The sequence below is a fragment of the Colias croceus genome, chromosome 24 (genome assembly GCF_905220415.1).
Source record: "Colias croceus chromosome 24, ilColCroc2.1".
Lineage (NCBI taxonomy): Eukaryota > Metazoa > Arthropoda > Insecta > Lepidoptera > Pieridae > Colias > Colias croceus.
Genome location: NC_059560.1, coordinates 4,947,662 through 4,970,799, shown reverse-complemented (window position 1 = coordinate 4,970,799; position 23,138 = coordinate 4,947,662). Strand labels below are relative to the sequence as shown.

General features: G+C 32.8%; 1 protein-coding gene across 3 annotated transcripts; it reads right to left on the bottom strand.

Annotated features, from left to right (window-relative positions):
* Nucleotides 1-426: 426 nt before the first annotated feature.
* On the bottom strand, nt 427-23,037 carry LOC123702843 (rho-related BTB domain-containing protein 1). Of its 3 annotated transcripts, none has more exons than XM_045650662.1 (19): nt 22,892-23,037; nt 20,067-20,249; nt 17,717-17,820; nt 14,597-14,680; nt 14,034-14,147; nt 13,447-13,654; nt 12,788-12,880; nt 12,303-12,458; nt 11,709-11,794; nt 11,331-11,457; nt 10,115-10,252; nt 8,581-8,694; nt 7,963-8,133; nt 7,404-7,591; nt 7,031-7,088; nt 6,126-6,259; nt 5,617-5,738; nt 4,645-4,738; nt 427-1,056 (listed from the first exon to the last, which is right to left on the bottom strand). In XM_045650662.1, exons 2-18 carry the CDS (start codon nt 20,244-20,246, stop codon nt 4,662-4,664), a joined length of 2,154 nt encoding a protein of 717 aa, XP_045506618.1. In that variant the 5' UTR covers nt 20,247-20,249; nt 22,892-23,037; the 3' UTR covers nt 427-1,056; nt 4,645-4,661. The 3 variants fall into 3 exon arrangements, with proteins under 3 accessions (XP_045506618.1, XP_045506617.1, XP_045506619.1); XM_045650661.1 differs by lacking the exon at nt 22,892-23,037 and adding an exon at nt 22,437-22,611; XM_045650663.1 differs by lacking the exon at nt 22,892-23,037 and adding an exon at nt 22,437-22,611 and having other exon boundaries at nt 11,337-11,457.
* Between the last annotated feature and the right edge of the window lie 101 nt (nt 23,038-23,138).

Below are 23,138 nucleotides of genomic sequence, written 5' to 3'. Positions count from 1 at the left end.
ATTTCTCTCTTTGGTATAGTTAGAAAAGTTAGAAAAAAGTGAAATTGCAAAAATTGGTATCTGTGTTATTTCACGCGATAGATCTGCCCCGGTTTTAAATACTAAGATTAAATGAACATTTTATCCGTTCAGTAGAGGGCAGTGCGTTATAATGTTTTAAGATATTATTGCTTACTTTTGAAAAATTCTGTAAGCTCATTAGGTATGTTTCAGTCAAATAATAATAGAGAGAGTAAAAAATATGTTATGATTTTTTTAAAGTGAAACTTTTATTACATCGTCTCAAACTTTTTGGTCTGTGTAGCGCATGTCGCGTGACGCACGATACGTACGATAATTATCGTACAAATACGATAATTTTTAGTTAAATGTCTATAGTGTGAAAAAAAGTTTCACTTTTACCGTGGTTTCATAAAACCACACAACATTTTTTTCTTTAGCACAGATATTGAATTAAATTAATGAGCACATCTTACACTTAATTACTGGCCAAACTATAATAGGTACGCCTACAAAAATCATGACGACAAAATCACATTCCGTATTTGCATTGCAAAATATTTGTAAAACTTACTGACTTAAATTTTACTCTTAACTATTCGACAAGACAATAATACCACCTGACGTCATTAAAATTCGAATTTAGTGCATTAATTAGATTGTTATTTTATTATGGATCCGCTTGTACTATGTGTCTGATTTACAGGCTATATCTAAGAATATTGACATAATATTTGCATTTGACATAAAGTTTGGCTGTATGATTAATTCCTTTGCCCCAAGACTTTGCCCGTTCATGCAGAGAGGCAACGATTTTTATACATACAGCCAACTTTCATGTCAAAGACCAGACCATGAAAGTTTTAATATTGACATTTTAAATTATAGATTTAAAATGTCAATATTAAAAGATATAGCCAACAAAATAGAGCGGGTCTTGGCGGGTGCGTATATTACAATGGCGTTTAAGTGTAGATGTGAAATATAATTAGAATGGTCAGTATTGTGCTCATGAAGCACATGGAGACGGGCAGGAGAACCGCGAGACGAAGCGATCTGGTGATAAAACATACACCAATTATTACATTTATTTATTACATATTGGTAAAATATCAAAAGTATTTGGATTAGAATTCTAGAAGTATCAGTCTGGGTGTCTGTCCAATTTATAAATTATGAACTTTTCGTGTGTCCACGTTGTTTTGTTAAAAAATTTCAATAAGTAAATCTTATAATATTATATTTTGTATTGTATATCGTATAATATTATATTATGTACTAGCTTCCGCCCGCGACTCCGTCCGCGCGGATGTCGGTCTTCGCGTGGATGGTTAGGTATTTCTCCATTTTGAGTACATCTGTCAATAACATCTTATAAATATCTATTGGACCCAATTCCCAAATACGGCTAGGCCTATAATAATACGCAACGTGCGTTCGCCGTTCTACGGAACAACGTCTATGGATAAAACTGAAAAATTAAGATTAATTTTTTTCTACGTATTTTTCCAGGATAAAAAGTATCCTATTTTACGCCCAGGATAATAAGGTATAATTATACCAAGTTTCATCGAAATCGAACCGCTAGTTTTCACGTGATGCCTTCACATACAGACAGACAGACAGACAGACAGACAGACAGACAAAAATTTTTTTAATCACATATTTGGGTTTGGTATCGATCCAGTAACACCCCCTGCTATTTATTTTTTCAATATTTTCAATGTACAGAATTGACCCTTCTACAGATTTATTATATGTATAGATTTCAACATCATGTTATAAGGTACTTAACGTAACATAATTGACTTTTTTATTTATAAAAATATATCACAAAATTTTCTTCACATTGAGGAAGGTTATGACATGAGCTCAGACCACTCGCCTATCATACTAACTATAAGTGAGAGCATAATAATGAGGGAAAGCCATCCTACTTTAGTAAATAAATATACTAATTGGGAAAGCTTCAAAAAGGACTTAGAATCTGTGATAGAATTACAAATTCCTTTAAAATGCCAAGAAGATCTGGAGCATGAAATCAGAAAATTTATTGTTGATATACAGAAAAGCGCTTGGAATAATACACCTACTGTTAGAAAAAGCAAAAGATCCAGTAATTATCCGCCAGAAATAACAAATCTTATAGCCAAAAAAAGACAACAAAGACAGATATGGCATCATACGAGATTTCCACATGATAAAACAGTCCTTAATAATCTTACTAAAAGACTGAAAAGAACAATTCAAAAGTTTCAAGATGAATCAATGGATATCTTTCTTAGTCATCTAACTAGTGATCGTACAGCAGATTACTCCCTTTGGAAAACCACAAAAAGTTCAAAAAAACCAATGACGCATATCCCACCAATCAAAGATGTGAATGGGAAGTGGGCAATCAGCAACGAGCAAAAAGCAGCAAGATTTGCACAACATCTGGAGCAAATTTTCAAACCCAATGAAGAGAATGAACACTTCGCTTTAGTAGAAGAAACAGTAAATGATGAGCTAGAAATAAGACAAGTCACTCCAAGAGAAGTATCCAGTGAAATTAAACGACTTAGCCGAAAGAAAACACCTGGCTATGATCTCATTACTGGAGAAATCCTTAGAAACCTTCCGCGGAAGGCTATTGTCAAACTAACTACAATCATTAATGCTACCTTTAGGCTTAAGTGTGTGCCTGATGTGTGGAAAATAGCCGAAGTAATAATGATACCAAAACCTGGTAAACCGCCACATGAGACTACTTCATACCGGCCGATCTCTCTGCTGCCGATCATGTCAAAATTATTTGAAAAACTATTCTTGAAACGGTTAAAACCCATAATCGAGGAAAGAAACTTAATTCCTGAGTACCAATTTGGATTCAGAGAACGCCATTCTACAATAGACCAAGTACATAGGATAACCAATATAATTGAAAAGGCTCTAGAAGAAAGAAAAGTTTGCTCCACGGTATTTTTGGATGTGGCGCAAGCATTTGATAAAGTATGGCACGAAGGGTTTATATACAAACTAAGAAATATGCTCCCAAAACAGTTTGCTGACATCTTAGAGTCTTACTTATCACAACGTATGTTTAGAGTAAGGCAAGATGATGCATATTCAGAGCTTAAGCCTATAAAAGCTGGAGTACCGCAAGGAAGTGTCCTGGGTCCTATTTTGTACTTGTTGTACACTTGCGATATTCCTGAGTTAGAAAACAACACCATTGCAACATTTGCGGATGACACAGCTATAATGGCTACAGGTGACACTCAAGAAGAAGCAGTAGAAAAAGTTCAGACAGCTGTTAATACGATCTTTGACTGGACGAAAAAATGGAGAGTAAAACTCAATGAGTCTAAATCTATTCACATAGACTTCACAAACAAAAAGCCAAATTATCATCCGGTATACATAAATAATCATGTAATACCTTATCAAAATACAGCTAAATATCTGGGTATGACTCTTGACGCAAAGCTTCGCTGGAAGGCTCATGTCAAAAAGAAACGCGAGGAGCTAGAGCTTCGCTATAAAGCTATGTACTGGCTAATTGGCAAGCATTCTTCACTCTCAAAGCAAAACAAGTTACTCTTGTATAAACAAGTCCTTATGCCTTTGTGGACTTATGGTAGTCAGCTTTGGGGCTGTACTAAACAAAGCAATATCACTATCATACAACGATTCCAAAATAAAGTACTGAGAGAGATCGTGAATGCTCCTTGGTACATTAGAAATGACGACCTACATCGGGACCTTAAAGTAGATCTCGTCACGGACATAATTAAAAAGAACGCCGAAGCTCATGAACGCAGACTTCACCATCATGTGAACGTCGAGGCTATCCAGCTCCTTGACAACACGGACATAGTGAGAAGACTGAAAAGGACAAAACCTTTTGAGTTAGTTTAGTGAAGTGTCAGTGTAATATAGTGAGTGCTATTCATAAAGAACACATGAACAAAGTGTCTTCGCCTTAAATAGAGACATTAAGAAAAGTGTTAATGGACACATTCTTAGACATACTATACCTAGCAAATTAAGTTAGATTTATATTACTCATTAGCCTATAGTAAAAGGCTAGATCGTAATTTTCAATAATGATACCTTAGGTTCATTATTTTAGGTAAAAAAAAAAAAATGTTATAAGGTTAATGTGAAAAAAAACCTAGAACTAGAGTTTTTTTGAAACCTCATTTTTTTACATAATGCAAGAACAGTAGGTAATTGTATTCCAGCGCAAATTGTTTTAACAGTATTTTTTTTATTTTTGAAGTTATACTTCTATTGGCGCGATGGAGAAAAATGATGAGAGTGAATTTTTACGATGCGATTACCGACACCTAAATTTAACAGCATGACGTTAGTTCTAGGTGGTATGTAACTATGTTCAAGTTGTATATTTTAGTATTTTTTCCATACGCCAAAGAAGTATAACTTCTAACGCGTGTACATAAGTACACACACTCTTTTTTTTTTTTTTTTGTTAAATTTTACTTCAACATCATACAGTTATAAGGTTTGAAAAAAACCTGGGACTGGATTTTTTTGAAACCTTATTTTTTACATAATGCAAGCACAGTAGGTAATTGTATTCCAGTGCACGTCAACAGTACCTTTTTATTATTTTACTACGTAGCAAGTAGCAACACTCACCTCCAGTGCGGCAAGTGTCAGAGCGGCTGCTGCGGCTCGGTGCGACACAGCGCCGTCGACGCGTCCGCGCCATTGCTCTCACGCCGCACCTTACCTGTACACATCATTGAGATATACGTATAGAGACGACACCGCCTACATCACTTATGTTCCGCTCAACATACGCCATATGGCGTAACTGCAAGCTCATTTTTTATTTATTTTGAAGTGAAACGCATCAAATATGCCTTCGTGTGTTACGATATTGCACAAATAATTCAAATAAGACGGAAAAGTGCAAAGGAATAACTTTCATCGGTAAGTACCTAACTAGATAATAATTTTTAAAACTTAGTTAGAGCAAAAAAATGGCGCACAGATTTTGTTCGTGGTGTCTCCTCCATACGTAGTACTATTACCTCAATGGTACACATATCATTTACTAGCTGTGCTCCGCGGTTTTACCCGCTGTGCTCCGCTCCTGTACCCCTAGTGTGAGTTTGATCGAGTACGAAACGTTATTATCGCGTCTGCGTCACAGCCGAATTAGTATGGGAAATCGAACAGCGCCCCTAGCGGACGTATGGGGAAGCTTTGATTCCCCATACAAATTTCGCTGAGACGCAGACGCGATAGTAACGTTTCGTACTCGATCAAACTCACACTAGCCACACTGTTGCTCTCAGCGTGATGATACAATATAGCCTATATAGCCTTTCTCGATAAATGGGCTATCTAACACCGAGAGTCAAATCGGACTATTAGTTTCCGAGATTAGCGCGTTCAAACAAACAAACTCTTCAGCTTTATAATATTAGTATAGATAATATAATCACAAGTATATCAAAAATAAGAGCGTGTGTGCCGAGAACACGCGTCAGAAGTGAAATTAAATTACTCTTTTTAACATTTTATGAAGTTTAGCATTTTAGAGGTCTGTTATAAAGGTGATAAGCACAATACCATACAAAATACATACAAATGAGCACTTACTAGTAAAACAAAGACAGCCCGTCTGCTGGCTGGCCTGGAGGGACGTGGTGGGTCGAATTTCTTTCAACTCTTTTGATTGTTCTGCTAAGCACTTTTGATAGTAGTCGAATTCTTTGACGTACCTATAATGAAGTTCTTTATCGGTGTGATGTTTTTCATATAAAATAACTATTAAATATACTGATATTAAATATTAACGAGTGGTAAATGAAAAAAATGATTAAATAATAACTTATTCAATATTGGATTTTCATAGACTTGTAACGTGCAAACATTAAAGCAAAAGACTGGATACAACGCTCCGCACAAACATTTTTAGTTAAAAAACTTCTACAAATAAAATAATATCTATAAATAGTTACACAAAATACAAAAAAATCCAGTAAAAAAACGTCATCACAAAAAAAAAGTTCCAAAAAATTTTTTTTTGTACATATTTATACAATTTAAAAGCTATATTAGTTAGTTTTTAAGCTATATTAGTCTAGTAGTTATAAAAAACAACTCACCAAACCGGCGGCCACCTATTATCAGCTAGGTATTCCCTGGACGCCTGCGAGAGATGTTTCGCTCTGCACACTCTGTCGTACGCGCCGCAGAGCCGCCAAGTGCACCATTCGGAGAGATTGTGCGCGTTGTGTAACTGGGGATTGTGTTAAAACTTTACTCGGCAGCGAAACAACGAAAAATCTGTCAGTAGTATGGCAGGTTTTCGCATATGATATGTCTCACTCTAGCAAATAGATAGATGAAATAGTTGCGTCCTTGTCAGTATTGTTTCGCAAGGAACTGCGAAATTGCCATTACACAGACGCATTATGAAAAAGTTGCGAAATACATAACTAGATAATTAACACCCAGACACAGAGCAAACGTGGATGTTCATCACACCAACATTTGGGGTGGGAATCGAACCCACAACCTCTGGCTTGGAAAGTAGGGTCACTATCAACTAAGCCAACCTGTCAGTCATGATTATATAATATACTTAATATGTTCTACCGAAATACACAAAAAAAAGGAAAAATTGGTCAATCCGATTCAGAGATGACACGTCAGTCACCTATGAATAATGAAGATCCATAAAAATATTTGCTTTAGCAATCAAGTAGCATTAAGAAACTACAAATTTGCCATTCTTTATTCTTTATTTTTCCAACAAAAGTAATTTACAGGTATGTATACCCAAAACATTACAAGGCATTTACTTAACTAAAATTACATCATTTTTTATAACTAAGAAAGAACAAAATAATATTTTTAAATTTATAAATATAAACTTAAACAAAATATATCGCATTCATTGCTGTGAGCGAGCATGTCATTGAGCAGCTTTATTCCTCTTATAAGGAATTTACATTACATTATAAACGATTAGAATAGAAAGAAGAAGAAAAGTCAAAAAATGTGTTACCTTTACAGCCTCGAGTAACGATAGTGCGATTTCAACGACATTATCTTCATCACCGACTCTGGAATCAATGCCATAAAATATTAAAAAACAAAAAAACAAATGTGACATTTATTTGTATTTTATAAGCAAATGTATTTCATTCTGCCAATGTTGGATGGATGAATTAAAGGATAAATAGTAGAGTTCACATGAATATTATGAAAAAATGGAGAAGGTTCTTAATTCGATCTTTATTTTGGCGTGTTACTGTTACTACAGAACTTTCGAAAATGTGCACCGATTTTGATGATTTTTTTAAAGCAGGAGCCTCCCGCTTAAATTTTGTCCTATTTTAACGATTTGCAGGCAGTTTAGTTTTTGTTTCACCTCTTACCTGTCCTGATGTTGCAATTGGTCTATAACCCTAGCTTCGACCAAATTGACCAATCTATTCATACACAGTCTATTGGCCAATTCCAGTAACTCCAAACACCTGGTCGGCTCGACTGTGGGAATCTTATCACAATAGATATAGCAGAGCAGGATGTGGAACGCGTACATTTTAACACCGGGGAATGTTATCTGGGGAAAAAAACCTTATGTGTAGAGGATTAAGTCTATTTTGCAATGCAGTTGTTTCAGTTTTACTTAAAAATAACTATTTAAGGGAATTTGTTTTCTATTTTCGTACAATACACATAAATACATTTATATCATATTTTTATAATGTCAGTAAGTTAATAAATTACAATCTAGATTAAACATTAACGTAAATAAAGGCAAAAAAGTTTAAATAAATAACACAATAAGAGAGTCTAGTATGCTTCAGTAATATTTTAACCTACGAAATGCGGAACTTATTTGATAGGTCGCCTTTTTTACAATAATATTATTAATAGTATGTTATTTTATTTGATTTACAACAGTTTATTACATAATTTCTATTCACTCACCACTCTAGAAGTGCTTTCCCTAAAGTGTCCCTGAAACATGGCTTTCATGGGATCACATCTAGCCATCAACATGGCTCTATGTGCCAAGTGTATCCCATCATCTAGATCGAATGTGACGTCAGCGAATAGATTCCTTTCTACGTACATGTCGCAGAGCCTTTGAGGAAGTGGCTGAAATAAAATCAATGGAAAATACTAATATTTTATACATATTCAACAAATTATATTTAAGTGTGTATGGCATGTGTACATAATGTGTATGACACTCTGTACCTATGTCTGTATGGCATTTCAAACAAATTTCCCAGTAATTTGTCGATATTATTGACCCATAAGCAAAATGTGTTGGACATTAATCAACTACACGTACAATCTCGTCCAAAGATTGGCTTAAGCAAAACTCTGCCTATGTGTACAGTAGGCAGAGTTTTTCAATGAAAGATACAGAAGACTTTTGACATTACTGCCACGAAAAAAAGGTGCTAATTTCACTAATTATTTTATACGGATACGGCCATTTTTTAACGACCTTTATCGACTATTTTATATGAATAAATTTATTTATAGTCAATAGTATGAACTTTAAAATATAAAATCGATAGTTTTACAAATACATACCGTATGAAACTGCAACATGAATCCCTTGTCGAATAACAAATGCTGATCCAATATAAATTGACTTAATTTTGTCAATTCATGGAAACCCAAAAGCTCAGCCGCTTGGCGTATTTCCTGTGAACATAGCGATATACTGTAATTTTATATATATATTTCTAAAACTACATGCGTCTTTATAAAAGAAAATCTCTGTTTCTTTTAATAATACCTATACAAATATTTATTTAATGACCACATCTATTAAATTATGAAACAAATTCAGAATAAATAAATGGTAAAATAAACATAGTCCAATGAATGTTTGGTACAAATCACTTTTACTATTGAAACTATTGAGTGCCTATTTTTTTATACTATCTAATAGTTATTATTTGTCTTTTTTATAATATTACACAAGAATGCAAAAATCCTTTGCCTTAAGCGAAAAAGTACATAGAAATTCAATAATTTAGCAATAAATATAATTTTAATATTATAATCTACCGTGTAAAAAATTCATGCATTTTAGAAAAAATATGAAAATACATATTTAAAATATACGAAGCAAAAATAAACCTGAGCGAAGTGTGACGTAATCAAATGACGTAAATTATTCAAATATAGATAACAAATAATAATAAATGTAAAATTAATAATCATGATTTATGATTTATTTATTAATAATAAAAATTACCAGTAGTAATCCAATAGCAGCGGACTGCAGAACACATTATTAATTTAATGTTATTTTTATTTATTTACTTGGAATTATATAACTATAGAGCTTAAATACATAGAATATAAAATAATGAAGCAAACTTGGTGTCTCGAAGCAGCAATGTAACATAAGTAATTACTTATTAAGTACTTCTGTGTATGTACTAAGTTATACTGTCTACTATAAGAAGCTAAAGGTTGGAATACACTGAGATAATTGAGTATTCAATTTGTATTTTCCTATGCGTATTTATAATACAGCATTTTTATGACTTTTTCAGGCGATTAGAAATGAGTTCCATATCGGCTTATATTTCATTTGTATTATATTTTTACTTAGGTTAATAACCATATTACATAACCATCATATAACCATATACCATTGTGATTTTGAATATCCGTGAGAAAAAGCTTGATAATACAAACTAAGAATAATTTCTAACAGACGTGTAATGATTTTTTTTTTATAGATTTTTGTGCTTATACCTTTTACTCATTCTCAAAACCTAAATGAACAAAATTACAAGAACCGACCTGAAATAGGAGGCCACAAACACGTTTTATTGCAAGAAAAATTAACAGTTTGATTACTGTTAAACTGTTTGGGGTAATAACACGAGGTATAATGAAATAAATATTCAAAACCCTCTCCTCACCTTTCTATATAAATACATTCAATTTTAAATACGCCCTTACAACTTGAACCAAATCAATAAACAAAATAAACATATTATATTGTGTATACCCAGTGTATTCCAAGCCTTTAGAGCGTTAAAAACAAGCCAATCGATTTTGCCGCTTATACCCATGTATAAATAAGATCGAAATTCATACGCACTTGTTGTTTGAACGCGTTGCTATCCATTGCGCCGGTGTATATGAAATTGATGATTTCCTGCATCACGTTTTGTGATATTATTTTACTCATCGTCACTATTGTTTGAGTTTGAGATGTTGCATGTTGGATCTTGTCACACTAAAACGAGAAAATTATGTGAAAGATAACTAATATTAACTTATATTAACTATGTTATTACATAATATTATTTTGAAGTGAAACTTCTTTAGGGGCGTTGGGAGTAAAATTTCATGGTCGCTCCATGGCAATACAGTCACGTCATTGAGTAAGGCAACGATTTTGTTAAATCTCGCCAAAGAAGTTTCACTTCTGACACGTGTGCTTGGCACACACCCTTTTTTTCTTCTAAAGGCCTCACGGCTTTCTTATGTTCTGTTTAGTCTATCTGTCAGTTAGTATTAACGCTAACACATAGGAATGTACATCAACAAGTGAAAAATAATCAGGGATATTATCAGCAGTCAAACATAATTTATATTTTATTATAAATTTATAAAGAACAGAAAAAATTCGATCACGAGGCGGGACTCGAACCCGCATCCTTTCCGGGGCGGATGCCTCACCAACGGCAACTAAGCCACTCGTGACCCGCCAGAGCGATCGAATTTATTCTATTCTTTCAGTTTTATGTGTCTGAAGGGACACACCGCGCGCCATCTATTGAGATGATTAACAACCATTTCAACCAATATGAAGCACTTTTCAGTGAATACAATATTGTAACGATGGAACACGACCTTTTTTTGTTGAAATTGATATTTTTGGTTTTATGGCATTCAAATCTAATATATAAAAATCAATGCCACTTTTCGTTGTAATTCCATAACTCGAGAACGGCTGAACCGATTTCGATAATTCTTTTTTTATTATATTCCTTGAAGTACGAGGATGGTTCTTATGTAGAGAAAACGTTAATATGTACCACGGGCGAAGCCGGGGCGGACCGCTAGTGCTTTATAAATATAAATTTATAAAGAATAGAAAAAATTCGAATTATTTTTATTGATAATTTGGTATAACCAATACATTTTTTGTGAATTCTAAAAGTACTCAGTAGTAAAACAATAATCATGGACTCATAGACAAATAGAAAAATTTAAGATTGAGAAATATAATACCTAAGTACTTATGTTATTTTATTAGTTAAATATAGTAAAGATTTTTTATTTTTTATACTATAGTTGGAAATATTTACCCTAACAACTTTAATGGACAAAATGGCGGGATGATTGACTTCTCTGTATAAATCTGGCGGCTTTTTACAATTATCACTAACTGGCAGAATCTGACATGACGAGCGACGTTTTATTTGATCCCAAACTCTGAAAACAAACAAACAATATTTAAAAGTTACATTTAATCATCATCATCAGCCTATATTTTCTTGCCAATGCAGCCATCCTATATCAGGGTAAAGAACAATAACACAAATGTAACGAAAATATTATAATATATATTCTGCCTTTAAAGAAAACAATTTGCCGCGATCTAGAAGTACATAGGCAAATTAAAAAAAAAGAAAAATAATAAAAACATGGATTTGATACAAATGTATAATTTTATAAGGAATTACCTCATTTGTTTAGCTTGGTCCTGGCGAATTAAATATTCAGTGTCTTCATTAAAATCTCCCGTTGTGGCTTCACCCATACTGCTCACCTATAGGATTTGAACGATTGAGAATACAATAACTATGTCAGAGTTTAGCTAAGGTTTTTTAATTAATTTTTAAGGGTATATTGAAACAAAATGTAACAATTTAATGTATGCTTGGCACTACGCAAAACATTATATTTTATAACGTTTGTGTTGGCCATTTTTTTTTATTTAATTCCACATGATACATTCAATTTGATTATTTAAAGTAATTTTTAGTTTAAATTTTTATTAATTACTAGCTTTCCGCCTGCGGCCTCGCCCGCGTTTTCAAAGAAAAACCCGCATAGTTCCCGTTCCCGTGGGATTTCCGGGATAAAACCTAGTCTATGTTGCTCATTGAAGATGCAGCTTTTAAATGGTGAAAGAATTTTTGAAATCGGCATAGTAGTTTATGCGTGAAAACCATACATACATAATTACAAACCTTTCCTCTTTATAATATTAGTATAGATGAAGTACATAATTATAACCCATTTTTAACCTGTAACATATATATGATAATACTAACCATACTACTCTCACTAGAGCTCCTAGCCAGTTCCGCGGACACACTTATGCAGTCTGTGGTCAGTAGTCTATGGAACGCTTCACACGCGGCCGCCATCATGAATCTGTGGACCGGGAATCCTTTCGTGCCACAGATTATCACCATGTCTGAGAAATACTGTGGACGAAAATTATGATTACTTGTTTTTGTGTGATGTCTTTCGTTGTGGATGTGGTGATATTTAAGTTTTCTTTTTATATAAGGGAGAATGAATTCGATTCTTTTTGATGAGAGAAATAATTTAAATGATTTTAATGGTCTAAACTCCGAGTTATTGAAAATAAATTTTGTTTGATTTAAACATATTATATTTCGTAAGATTTTGCGAAATTATCGGTTATGAATGTCTACTTCTTTTCCAAGATTATAATTAATATATTATGTATTTGTAATTTGATTATTATTATTTATTATACGTTTTTATTACATGAGGATAACAGAATTACCTGTTGTCGCAATAATGTTGCCATATTGTCCAGATATACACTGTTAACAACTGAAACTTCTGGCTCCAACGGTCTCGGTGGTCTGAATGGGGCCTAAAACATTATAAAAGAATATAGAAAAAAAATCATAAAAGTTGACTCGAACAAAAAAATAATAATTTGAAAATATTCGATCAGTATTTTTGAATAAAATATTTACGTACATTAAGCAACCAGACACAAAATCACGCAAACATTGTCCAATGCAAAACTCTGCCTACGCATATAACAAGCAGAGTTTTATAACGAGCGACACAATAGCTTTGAATATCACTGCTACTAATAATTTCAATTACTTACAAAAACTTTTTTGACAACCTTTCAATAGACTTTTGAGTCTGATTTTTGTAGTATTCAATAATCCATACTTAATATTATAAACGCGAAAGTAACTCTGTCTGTCTGTTACTCAATCACGCCTAAACTACTGAACCAATTTTCATGAAATTTGGTATGGATATATTTTGATACCCGAGAAAGAACATAGGCTACTTTTTATCCCCGAAAATGACGCAATCCCGGAAATCCCACGGGAACGGGAACTATGAGGGTTTTTCTTTGACTGCGCGGGCGAAGCCGCGGGCGGAAACCTAGTCAAAATGTATATTTTACTATCTCACCTGTAATAACGGCCTTTGAACTCGTTTCAAGTTAGTCATCCAGAATCTTTGCTGTCTCCTCGCTATAAGGGCGGCTCGTATAGCATTTTCGAAAACCTCATTCACTCCATAATACGTAAATACTGAAGTTTCGTAGTAATATATACCAAATTCGTGTGCTAGAGCCCGCCCTTGATCTGGCATTACTAGATCGCTTTTTCTTGGCGCCCTTAAATTTACTTTCAATTAATATTTTAGGATAATAAGGGACATATTATTATTAAATTTATTTTTCGACATTATATAATATGGTCATACAATTTCTTAACATGTTTCAACGTAAAATAAAACAATCCATTGTGAGCCGCGGAATTCGAAATTCGAATCTTTAGCTATAGATTCAATATAATTATTTTTGGCAAATCAAGTTAATACAATGATTCAATATATTCTAAAAAAGAGCATTGGTCCTTCGAGCCGGATAGGATATTTTCGAAAATATTAACACAATATTTCCATCACTGTTTATTAATAATTAATACTGTTTAGTAATAATAATATTAGTATACATATTATTACTTATACAATAATAGTTTCATTTTGCTTACCGGATAAAAGGACTTCTATCCTTACAATAGTTCAAATACGTTTCATCACGGTACATATAACGCAAATCGTTCTTACAGCCCACGAGAAGAACCGGTGTGTTTGGACAGAATCGTCTGAAATTATTACATTACTATAAGATAAAGATTATATAACATGATGTTCATTTAGTTTGAATTTGAAGCGTTTAACGTTTGAAGTGATACTATTAGTTATTTACAAACACATTCCTCGCTACAAATCCTCGCACATTATTAGTGGAAAAGCACCCTAATTATTAAATTTATTTGATAGTTTTCCTTCATACGATTAACCCATTGACCCCGAGCGGCCTGATCCGACCACGACGCAATAGATTTTCTATTGTGTCTGTGATTTCGGGGGCTGAGTTATTAAACCAATGATAAGAATAATCTGAAAAAAAAATTGAAAAGTTCCAATTTTTCTTTCGTATGGTTGGAACCTGCGTCTTTTCTTGGAAGTCGACACCACCACTGCCCAATCCTACAGAAATAATAAAGAACAGATTATTCGTCTAATAATACATTATGAAGCTTATATTTACCGTATTTCCGGATACCACATGGCACCGCAGTTCCTCAAAGAAATTGGATTTGTTATGGAGAAACACAAAAGCACCACATCAGATCTGTAGACAAAATTTACAGATTAAAAAGCAACAGACCCATCTCAATAATCGATATTTATTTTTTTATGAATTTATTTCAATGAGCACTAACTAAAAATCTAATAGATTAAGATAATGTACGTGTATGTCAATAATGTAATTGATTCAATCAATTCGCAATAAATCCCAATTCTTTCAAATCTTCTACAAAGCGAAGCGAAAGTGAGGCGCTTAAAAATAAGGTGATACCTATCACTCTAAAATATGTAGTACGATCTAAATTAGACGAGAATATTCAATATAGTTCCATTTCATAGCCCCAATAAAGGTTATAAAGGCTTATTTTCATACTATATATATATTTTCATCGTACATCATTTCAAATACAGGGTGTCCCAAAAAGTAGTGATGAACGGAAGCTGGGAGGTAGAGGACCTAGAGGGCTATCCGAATCACCCCCATGAATGTTATGCGATTTGTCGTATTTTCGGAGTTATGACGTTTTTTTCAATTTTTCACCTATCGCCGAGTACGATGATATTTTCACTCATGGTGACGTCAATTATTGCGCTAGATGCTTAATTTTTTTTGTGTGCTAAGCTGAAAGATAAGCCAATTCAGTATGGTAACATTTTCTATCGTTAGATCTTCGAATGGAATAAAAAAAAGAATGAAATGCCAAGAAAGATAAAATTACCCAGTATGTTCACAACTTCAAGGGCCCATAAAAAAATAAAATCACATAAAATTAGTTTTCCATTTGGCTTTTAAAAACTTGCTCTATCTATCAGGTAGCTACCCTAAAAATTTCATTTTATTATTCAAAAGGCTTCAATCGAAAAATTGAAATCTAAATGTGGTAAGTGAAAAAATTTTATCAACATGATGATCATTATAACCAAATTAAAACCAATAAATAGGTGTTTAATTAGCAGAAATTTTTAAAATGACCCCGCTGTTGCTCAGTGTAAGTGCGACATCACCGTAAAAAGTTGTCTTTTAAATGTCTGAATGCCCTTTTATCATTTTTAATGGTTTCTTCTGCTACTATGAATTTCCGGGTTATTTCGTCCAAATTGTGGCATTCTCTCAAGTAGCCGAGGTCTTTTTAGTATCCCCATTGAAATAAATCAATGGGATTTAGGTCGAGGGACCGTGGAGGCCAGGCTTTTAGGCAGGCGTCACCGGCGCATGCGCAGGCTGCAACGACCAATCCATCATTCAGGGTATCTTTGCCCTTTAGCCACGGTTTCCGGATATAAACCTCATTTTTTTTTTTCGCGGGGATACTGCAAAGTCGAGAGACTGCCACAATTTGGACGAAATAACCCGAAAATTCATAGTAGCAAAAGAAACTATTAAAAATGATAAAAGGGCATTCAGACATTTAAAAGACAACTTTTTACGGTGATGTCGCACTTACATTAAGCAACAGTGGGGTCATTTTAAAAAATTCTGGTAATTTTAAACACCTTGTTATTGGTTTTAATTTGTTTTTATTAATCATCATGTTAATTCAATTTTTGCACTTATCACATTTAGATTTCAATTTTTCGATTGAAGCCTTCTGAATATTAAATTGAAATTTTCAGGGTAGTTACCTGATAGATAGAGCAAGTTTTTAAAAGCAAAACGAAAAACTTTTTTTTATGTGATTTTATTTTTTTACGGGCCCTTGAATTGGTGAACATACTGGGTAATCTGGGTAATTTTATCTTTCTTGGCATTTAATTCTTTTTTTTATTCCATTCAAAGGTCTGACGATAGTAAATGTTACCATACTGAATTGGCCTATCTTTCAGCTTAGCACAAAAAAAAATCAAGCATCTAGCGCAATAATTGATGTCACCATGAGTGAAAATATCATCGTACTCGGCGATAGGTGAAAAATTGAAAAAAACGTCATAACTCCGAAAATACGAAAAATCGCATAACATACATGGGAGTGATTCGAATAGCCCTTTAGGTCCTCTACCTCCCAGCTTCCGTTCATCACTACTTTTTGGGACACCCTGTATAAAAAATTGTAATATAATTTAAACACTAACCTAGGTTCAGAAATTGTCATTAATGACTCATATGCATTCAAAACGTCGTTAAGATCTGTTCGTTTAACAGCCATTACTGTTATTTAACCGGCGGATTAAAAAATATGAGTACAATTTTATAATGTAACGTAACATTGTATGGCTTGTCTGAAGGCTATCAATGTATTTTAATCTATAGTGACATTGTTTTATGGCATCAAATTGTATGTTTGTATTAAACTTGGTAGTAGGTACTATAAAGTATGGTTTTAAAACGTTTTTATTGAACTTAATTCTGTTTGAAATATGAATATTCAAGCTCAGTTATGACTGTAATGATAGAGCTTCAGGGCGTCCTTGGTATGCTTTTAATATTTATATTGTACTAGATTTCCACCTGCGGCTTCGCCCGCATTTTCAAAGGAAAACCCGCATAGTTCCCATTTCCGTGGGATTTCCGGGATAAAACCTATCTTATGTGTTAATCCAAGTTACCCTATATATGTGTGCTAAATTTCATTGTAATCGGTTCAGTAGTTTATGCGTGAAAACCATACATACATACATACAAACCTTTCATCTTTATAATATTAATATAGAAAAGATAGATAACATTTTAAAAGCTTCCAATATCAATTATTCAGTAAGGCTTATGAATGCTAATACATTTGAAACAAGAATATTATGCATATTTAATTTCGATGCCATAAAACCTGAGAGCTTTTTAATCAAATATTTCCTAATACTTAAATCACTACATAATAATATACTTTGATAAATAATTAAAACACATTCTTTGTAATCAGTAATAATTTGTATGCTGTTTTGAATAACGGTTAAACATGATGTGCATGTGCCTACTGTAAGTAAAACAAATGTAACATCTTTATATATAGCGTAAATAAAGAATTACGAATTAAGAAAACCATTAGTAATGAAATAAAATAACCAGGCATGACTGAAGTTTTGTCTTGTATTCACATACAAATGATATGATTTAGAAAAATGTATATTAATAATTATACCATACCTTCCATAAGCGAATCTTCTGTCTTTCTCATGGTCGCCAAAAGTGTCCCATAATCTCAATGATACATTCACTCCATCCACAACTTCCCAGGATCTTTCTAACACCTAAAATGAATAGACAATTAGACATCTTTATAAAATTATAAAGTTTCAGATCCGTAAAAATAATTAAATGGAGGTGTTTATTATAGAGTGCTCTACAATATTTTGCTTCAAAATTCCCGTCGACCAACACTCTTTTGTTTGAAAAACAATAGCTTGCTGCTTGTGTATAACTTATTTAATTTAATCATATTATTTCTTATTAGCTTGATCTAAGAACTTTTCGGAGTTGCGTATTGATCGTTATATTATTTAACACCATTTAATAGTTATTTACGAAAAACTATATTTATATTCCTGTTTTCGTAGATTTTCCAGTTTTTTTTTTCATAGGTACCTAGTTTTTTTATGGTACTGGCGCTACCACCGCCCACATTTGCAGAAGCGTAATGGTGGCAGTACACATGGGGCCAACGTGTTGGGCCAACGGGTTGGGCCAACGTGTAGAGAACTACTTGGCGGTATGTTGGCTTCATTAGTGTAGTTGGCGCCAATATTGGCAGGTCGGTTTTTTGTGCACACTTCAAAGGATCTTGGCGCGCTCCGCAAACAGCGTTCACGCGTTGGTGTCTTCTTCAGTTTGTTGTTACTCATCAGCGGAGACAGTATCGTTGCGCGTCAATGAAATTTACGTTTCCATGTTCCGATAGCGATGGCGGCGCCGATGTGGACAAGCAATGAGGTTTTACAATTCGTAGAATTGTATCGACATGAATGAATAATTTGGAATCCACGGCATGAACTACACAAAAATAAAAACCATATGACTCAATAAATTAGATGTTTTATTTTCTATTTATATTATATTATTCTAGATGTTTTTCATAACTCACTTTCATACATTTTCGATAAAAAATGAATATATTTATAAAATGAGTAAAATAGTATGAAACAGTTAAGTACTTGTTCTTAAAAATTAAATAACAATATACAACGAGCATGATTTTGATCAAATTGTGCTTTAGGTATTACATAAATAATATTATCAAATATCACCAATCAATACATCCGTCCGTACTCTTTAAAGTTTCGTTTTATAGTTAAAATTAAATGTAAAATGTACAAATTTTAAACATTTGAAAAAATCTAAACATATTTTTTAAATAATGTTTTATTTGTACAGAAATAAAAAAAGGAAAAGAGAGATTGGAAAATGCTAAGGGAAAATGGTATCATCATAGACAGCAGAGTACACTCAATGTTATTGGTGCACATGTACGTAATAATTAAACGCACTGTATAAATAAATTGCCGCGGCTGCAAGAACTTCTACGGACTACGTCCATCTTTGAAGCGCCAATGCAGAATGATCAGTACGCCAATGTGTGAACAGGAATCTTGAATCCTTCATTTTTACCCAACACGTTGGCCCAACGCCTTGGCCCCATGTGTACTGCCGCTATAAGATATGCAGATCTGCCTCTACAAATAGATTGCCGACTGTAATAGCGGCAGACTAATCGAAATTAACAAACATTTCTACAAAAACCAGGGCTTCTATTATAATGCAATATTAGGTAATAAATGTCTAAAGGATTGAGATAAGCTGCATTATATTACATCGCTTGTACGAGAAAATCCGCTGAAATTAAATTTCAGTGCAGCTATTTGCGTGATATAAAATTCTAAGTAGGTATTAAACTTTAATGTTCGGTTAAGTATTTGGATAAAATTTTAATTATATAGTGGTATGACCTCATTTTATATCGCTGAATAAATGTAGCCATACAAATACTTAGGTTACACCTAAAATGCAGATTTCTAAGTTCAACGTTCTTTGCTGTCAAATAGCATGTGATAAATTAAAGACTATTTTCTATATGAATTATTTCGAAATAATTGAGCTATAAAGTTAGCGGTAAGGTACTCTAGATCTTGGTTACTTGTTACTTGTTTGGTTATTTCATTACTTTTACGATAAAAGTAAATAATATCACCATCGTGTGTATAAGGCGAATAGAAAATAATACTACCTACTTAGTTTTATAATGATGAATGCAGTAGAATCGCGTTGGTAAGACTTGAGTGTGAGTTTGAAGAATTTTGACGCATACTAGATAATAAACATAGCAATCTATAACCGTTCAACCGAATGCTTACTTCCCTTCACGAATAAAATAAATAAATTTTAACAATTGTTCAAACTTCGACCCTACATGGCCGTGCGAAGTTAGGACAGTAACTATTTAGTACTCTACGGTTAAGACAACTTGATTCAGCTACAAAATTCATATCAACATTAAACTCACATCCTTATAGATTCGATACTGATCAATCGCCCAAACAGTAGGCACATGAGTGGTCATCAGCTGCGACAGAGACACATGCTTGTTGCATGCGCGGGCGCATATCAAACGCGTTTTCCCCACCGCCGTGTCGCCGACCACCACGCATTTCACTAACTCCTGATGGGGCTGCTCGTTGTCCATTATCTGTAATTAAATTGAGTTTAAAAGACTTATAATTAAATATAGAAATTGCTTGATGCACGCCGCCGCAGTAATAATAATCATAATCGTAACGAACTCCGAGGTTCATGAATGCATTATAACCTAAAGAACTATCACATACAAAATGTCCAAACAAAAACAGGTACACGCACAGGTACACGCACGCGCACCCACACTGACACACACTCACACAGTCACGTACGCCCCTAACTAACACGCACGCGCGTCCATACAAACTACTTGCATAAATAAAAATAACTAAAAATTCAAAATTTAAAAATTTAAACTCGAGTCAAAACATTTTTACTGCATATAATACAAAAATATATATGTATTTAATACATCTGATAGAATCACTTGAATAACATCTGTTAAAAATTAAAAATATTTGAGGGTAGACAATTGTCTATCGGCAGAGTGCATAAAGAACACAATGACCCTGAGCATTTTTCAATAAATGAACATACTTCACTATCACTACATAGTACTTATAAAACAAAGTCGCTTTCTCTGTCCCTATGTCCCTTTGTATGCGCAACGGATTTTGATTTTTTTTTTAATAGATAGAGTGATTCAAAAGGAAGATTTTAGTATATAATTTATTAGGTTTTAGACAAAGCGGGCGAAGCCGCGGGCGGTAAGCTAGTTAACAATAAAGTTCTTTGATATTACCCACATTTTATATGTGCTCTAGGAAAATTGCTTTGATTTTATCTGCTAGTGTTTATATTTAGTGCTCACGCTTTTAATTTTATTATGTAAGTATTTTAAATCAAATAATTATTCAATTAAATACTTTATATGAAGTCTGGAAAAATCATAAGCGCTGGTAATATATTAGACTAGCTGTGCTCCGCGGTTTCAACCGCGTTGCTCCGCCCCTGTTGGTCTTAGCGTGATGATATACAGCCAATAGCCTTCCTCGATAAATGGGCTATCTAACACCGAAAGAATTTTTCAAATGGGACCAGTAGTTCCTGAGATTAGCGCGTTCAAACAAAGAAACACTTCAGCTTTATAATATTAGAATAGATAATAGCAGTTTTTATAGAAAAGTTTTAATTTTTATTCATGTTTATCCATTATTACTTAAAACTATCCATAATCAAATTATTTTGATACCTCACTCAATTAATATTACTTATATATTAAAATAATAACTAGCAGCTTGCCAGAACTTCAACCAGATTAATTGGGAATGAAAAAAATATTTTTTTTATTGATTGAGTAGTTTTTCAGTTTAATCCTTAGAACACAAGAAAAATCTTTCCTGCTGCATACTTCTGCTAAGATGCTGACTATCATAGTCAAAAAAATGCACAGCTTGAAATAGGTACCTTGAAATGTGTGGTGGTGTGGCCAATATTAAGAAAAAAATTGTATAAGAAATCTATTCAGGTATATTCTGGTCTGAAAAAATAACGACTAAGATTAGAGAATAAAAAGATATTTGATAGTTTGTAATATGATCACGAGAAACCGTGGCAGGCCGACTGAGAGATGGCTAGACGAAATTCTGAAACTAGCTGGAGAAAATTGGATGAAAAAAGCAAATGACAGACTAGAATGGAGAAAACAGGAGGAGGCCTTTACTCTTAAGAGGTCCTTAATAAATATTAATTAGTTAAGCATTTCAATAAGAATTTAATAATAATATAAAAAACTATGTATTTACTGTTTAACTTAGAATAATTTACTTGAACAAATAATATAAAAAACTATGTATTTACTGTTTAACTTAGAATAATTTACTTGAACAAATAATATAAAAAACTATGTATTTACTGTTTAACTTAGAATAATTTACTTGAACAAATAATATAAAAAACTATGTATTTACTGTTTAACTTAGAATAATTTACTTGAACAAATAATATAAAAAACTATGTATTTACTGTTTAACTTAGAATAATTTACTTGAACAAATAATATAAAAAGCTATGTACCTATTTACTGTTTAACTTAAAATAATCTACTTGAACACTATAAATGTAAAACTTTTATAAAACTATATATTTAATTAAGGAAATAAAAAGGCTTTTTTATTTTATTTTATTTAATATGATCACTAACCGGGAATACATAAATAACTATTTTACATCTTAATTTAATAATTAACGAATTATGATAGCTCCATTTTAAGTCTAATATAAGGTCTGCTAAACATACCTCACTCCTTATTGAAGGTAAACATTCATTATTATTTTAATGTATCACTTTTACTTTCCTTATTCCATTTAGATCCTGAAATAATTTATTAGGTCGATAGAAAACATCGCTGATCGCACTTTTATGTATTTTTATTGTCAAAATACCTAATATCTATAATATTTTCAAAACAACTTAAAACTGTCAAAAGCAGCTGATGATTTTGAAATTTGACCACAGAAGTTTGACGTCATTTTTAAGAACGCGTTCAAATGTGTCCCTTTAAATCCTTATAAGATTGAAAATAATTAATTACCTATAATTTTTAATACAACATAATTTTTCTACATAGATTTAACTTTATTATGAAATAAAGTAGCTATTTTCCTTGATAATTGACTATGAAATTAATAAAAGATGATTTAATTTTCATGTCGTGAACATTTTGTAAAATATATAGTAATGCAGACACTTACGTGATTTTTTCAATGAAATTTAAAACCACTCCTAACTACTAACGTAATATGAAAATCATCTGCACATTTTCACAATATTTCTCACTGAAGTCAAAGGAATCGCCACAAATAAAGACAGCTTAGCACATTTTAATAAAATAATACTTGTATCAGAATATCGGCAATACAGCTCATAAGCTATTTCGAAGTGAAGTTGATTTTGTAGCAATGCAGTGTTCTGCGCATGTTTTATGAATGAAACCTTGCG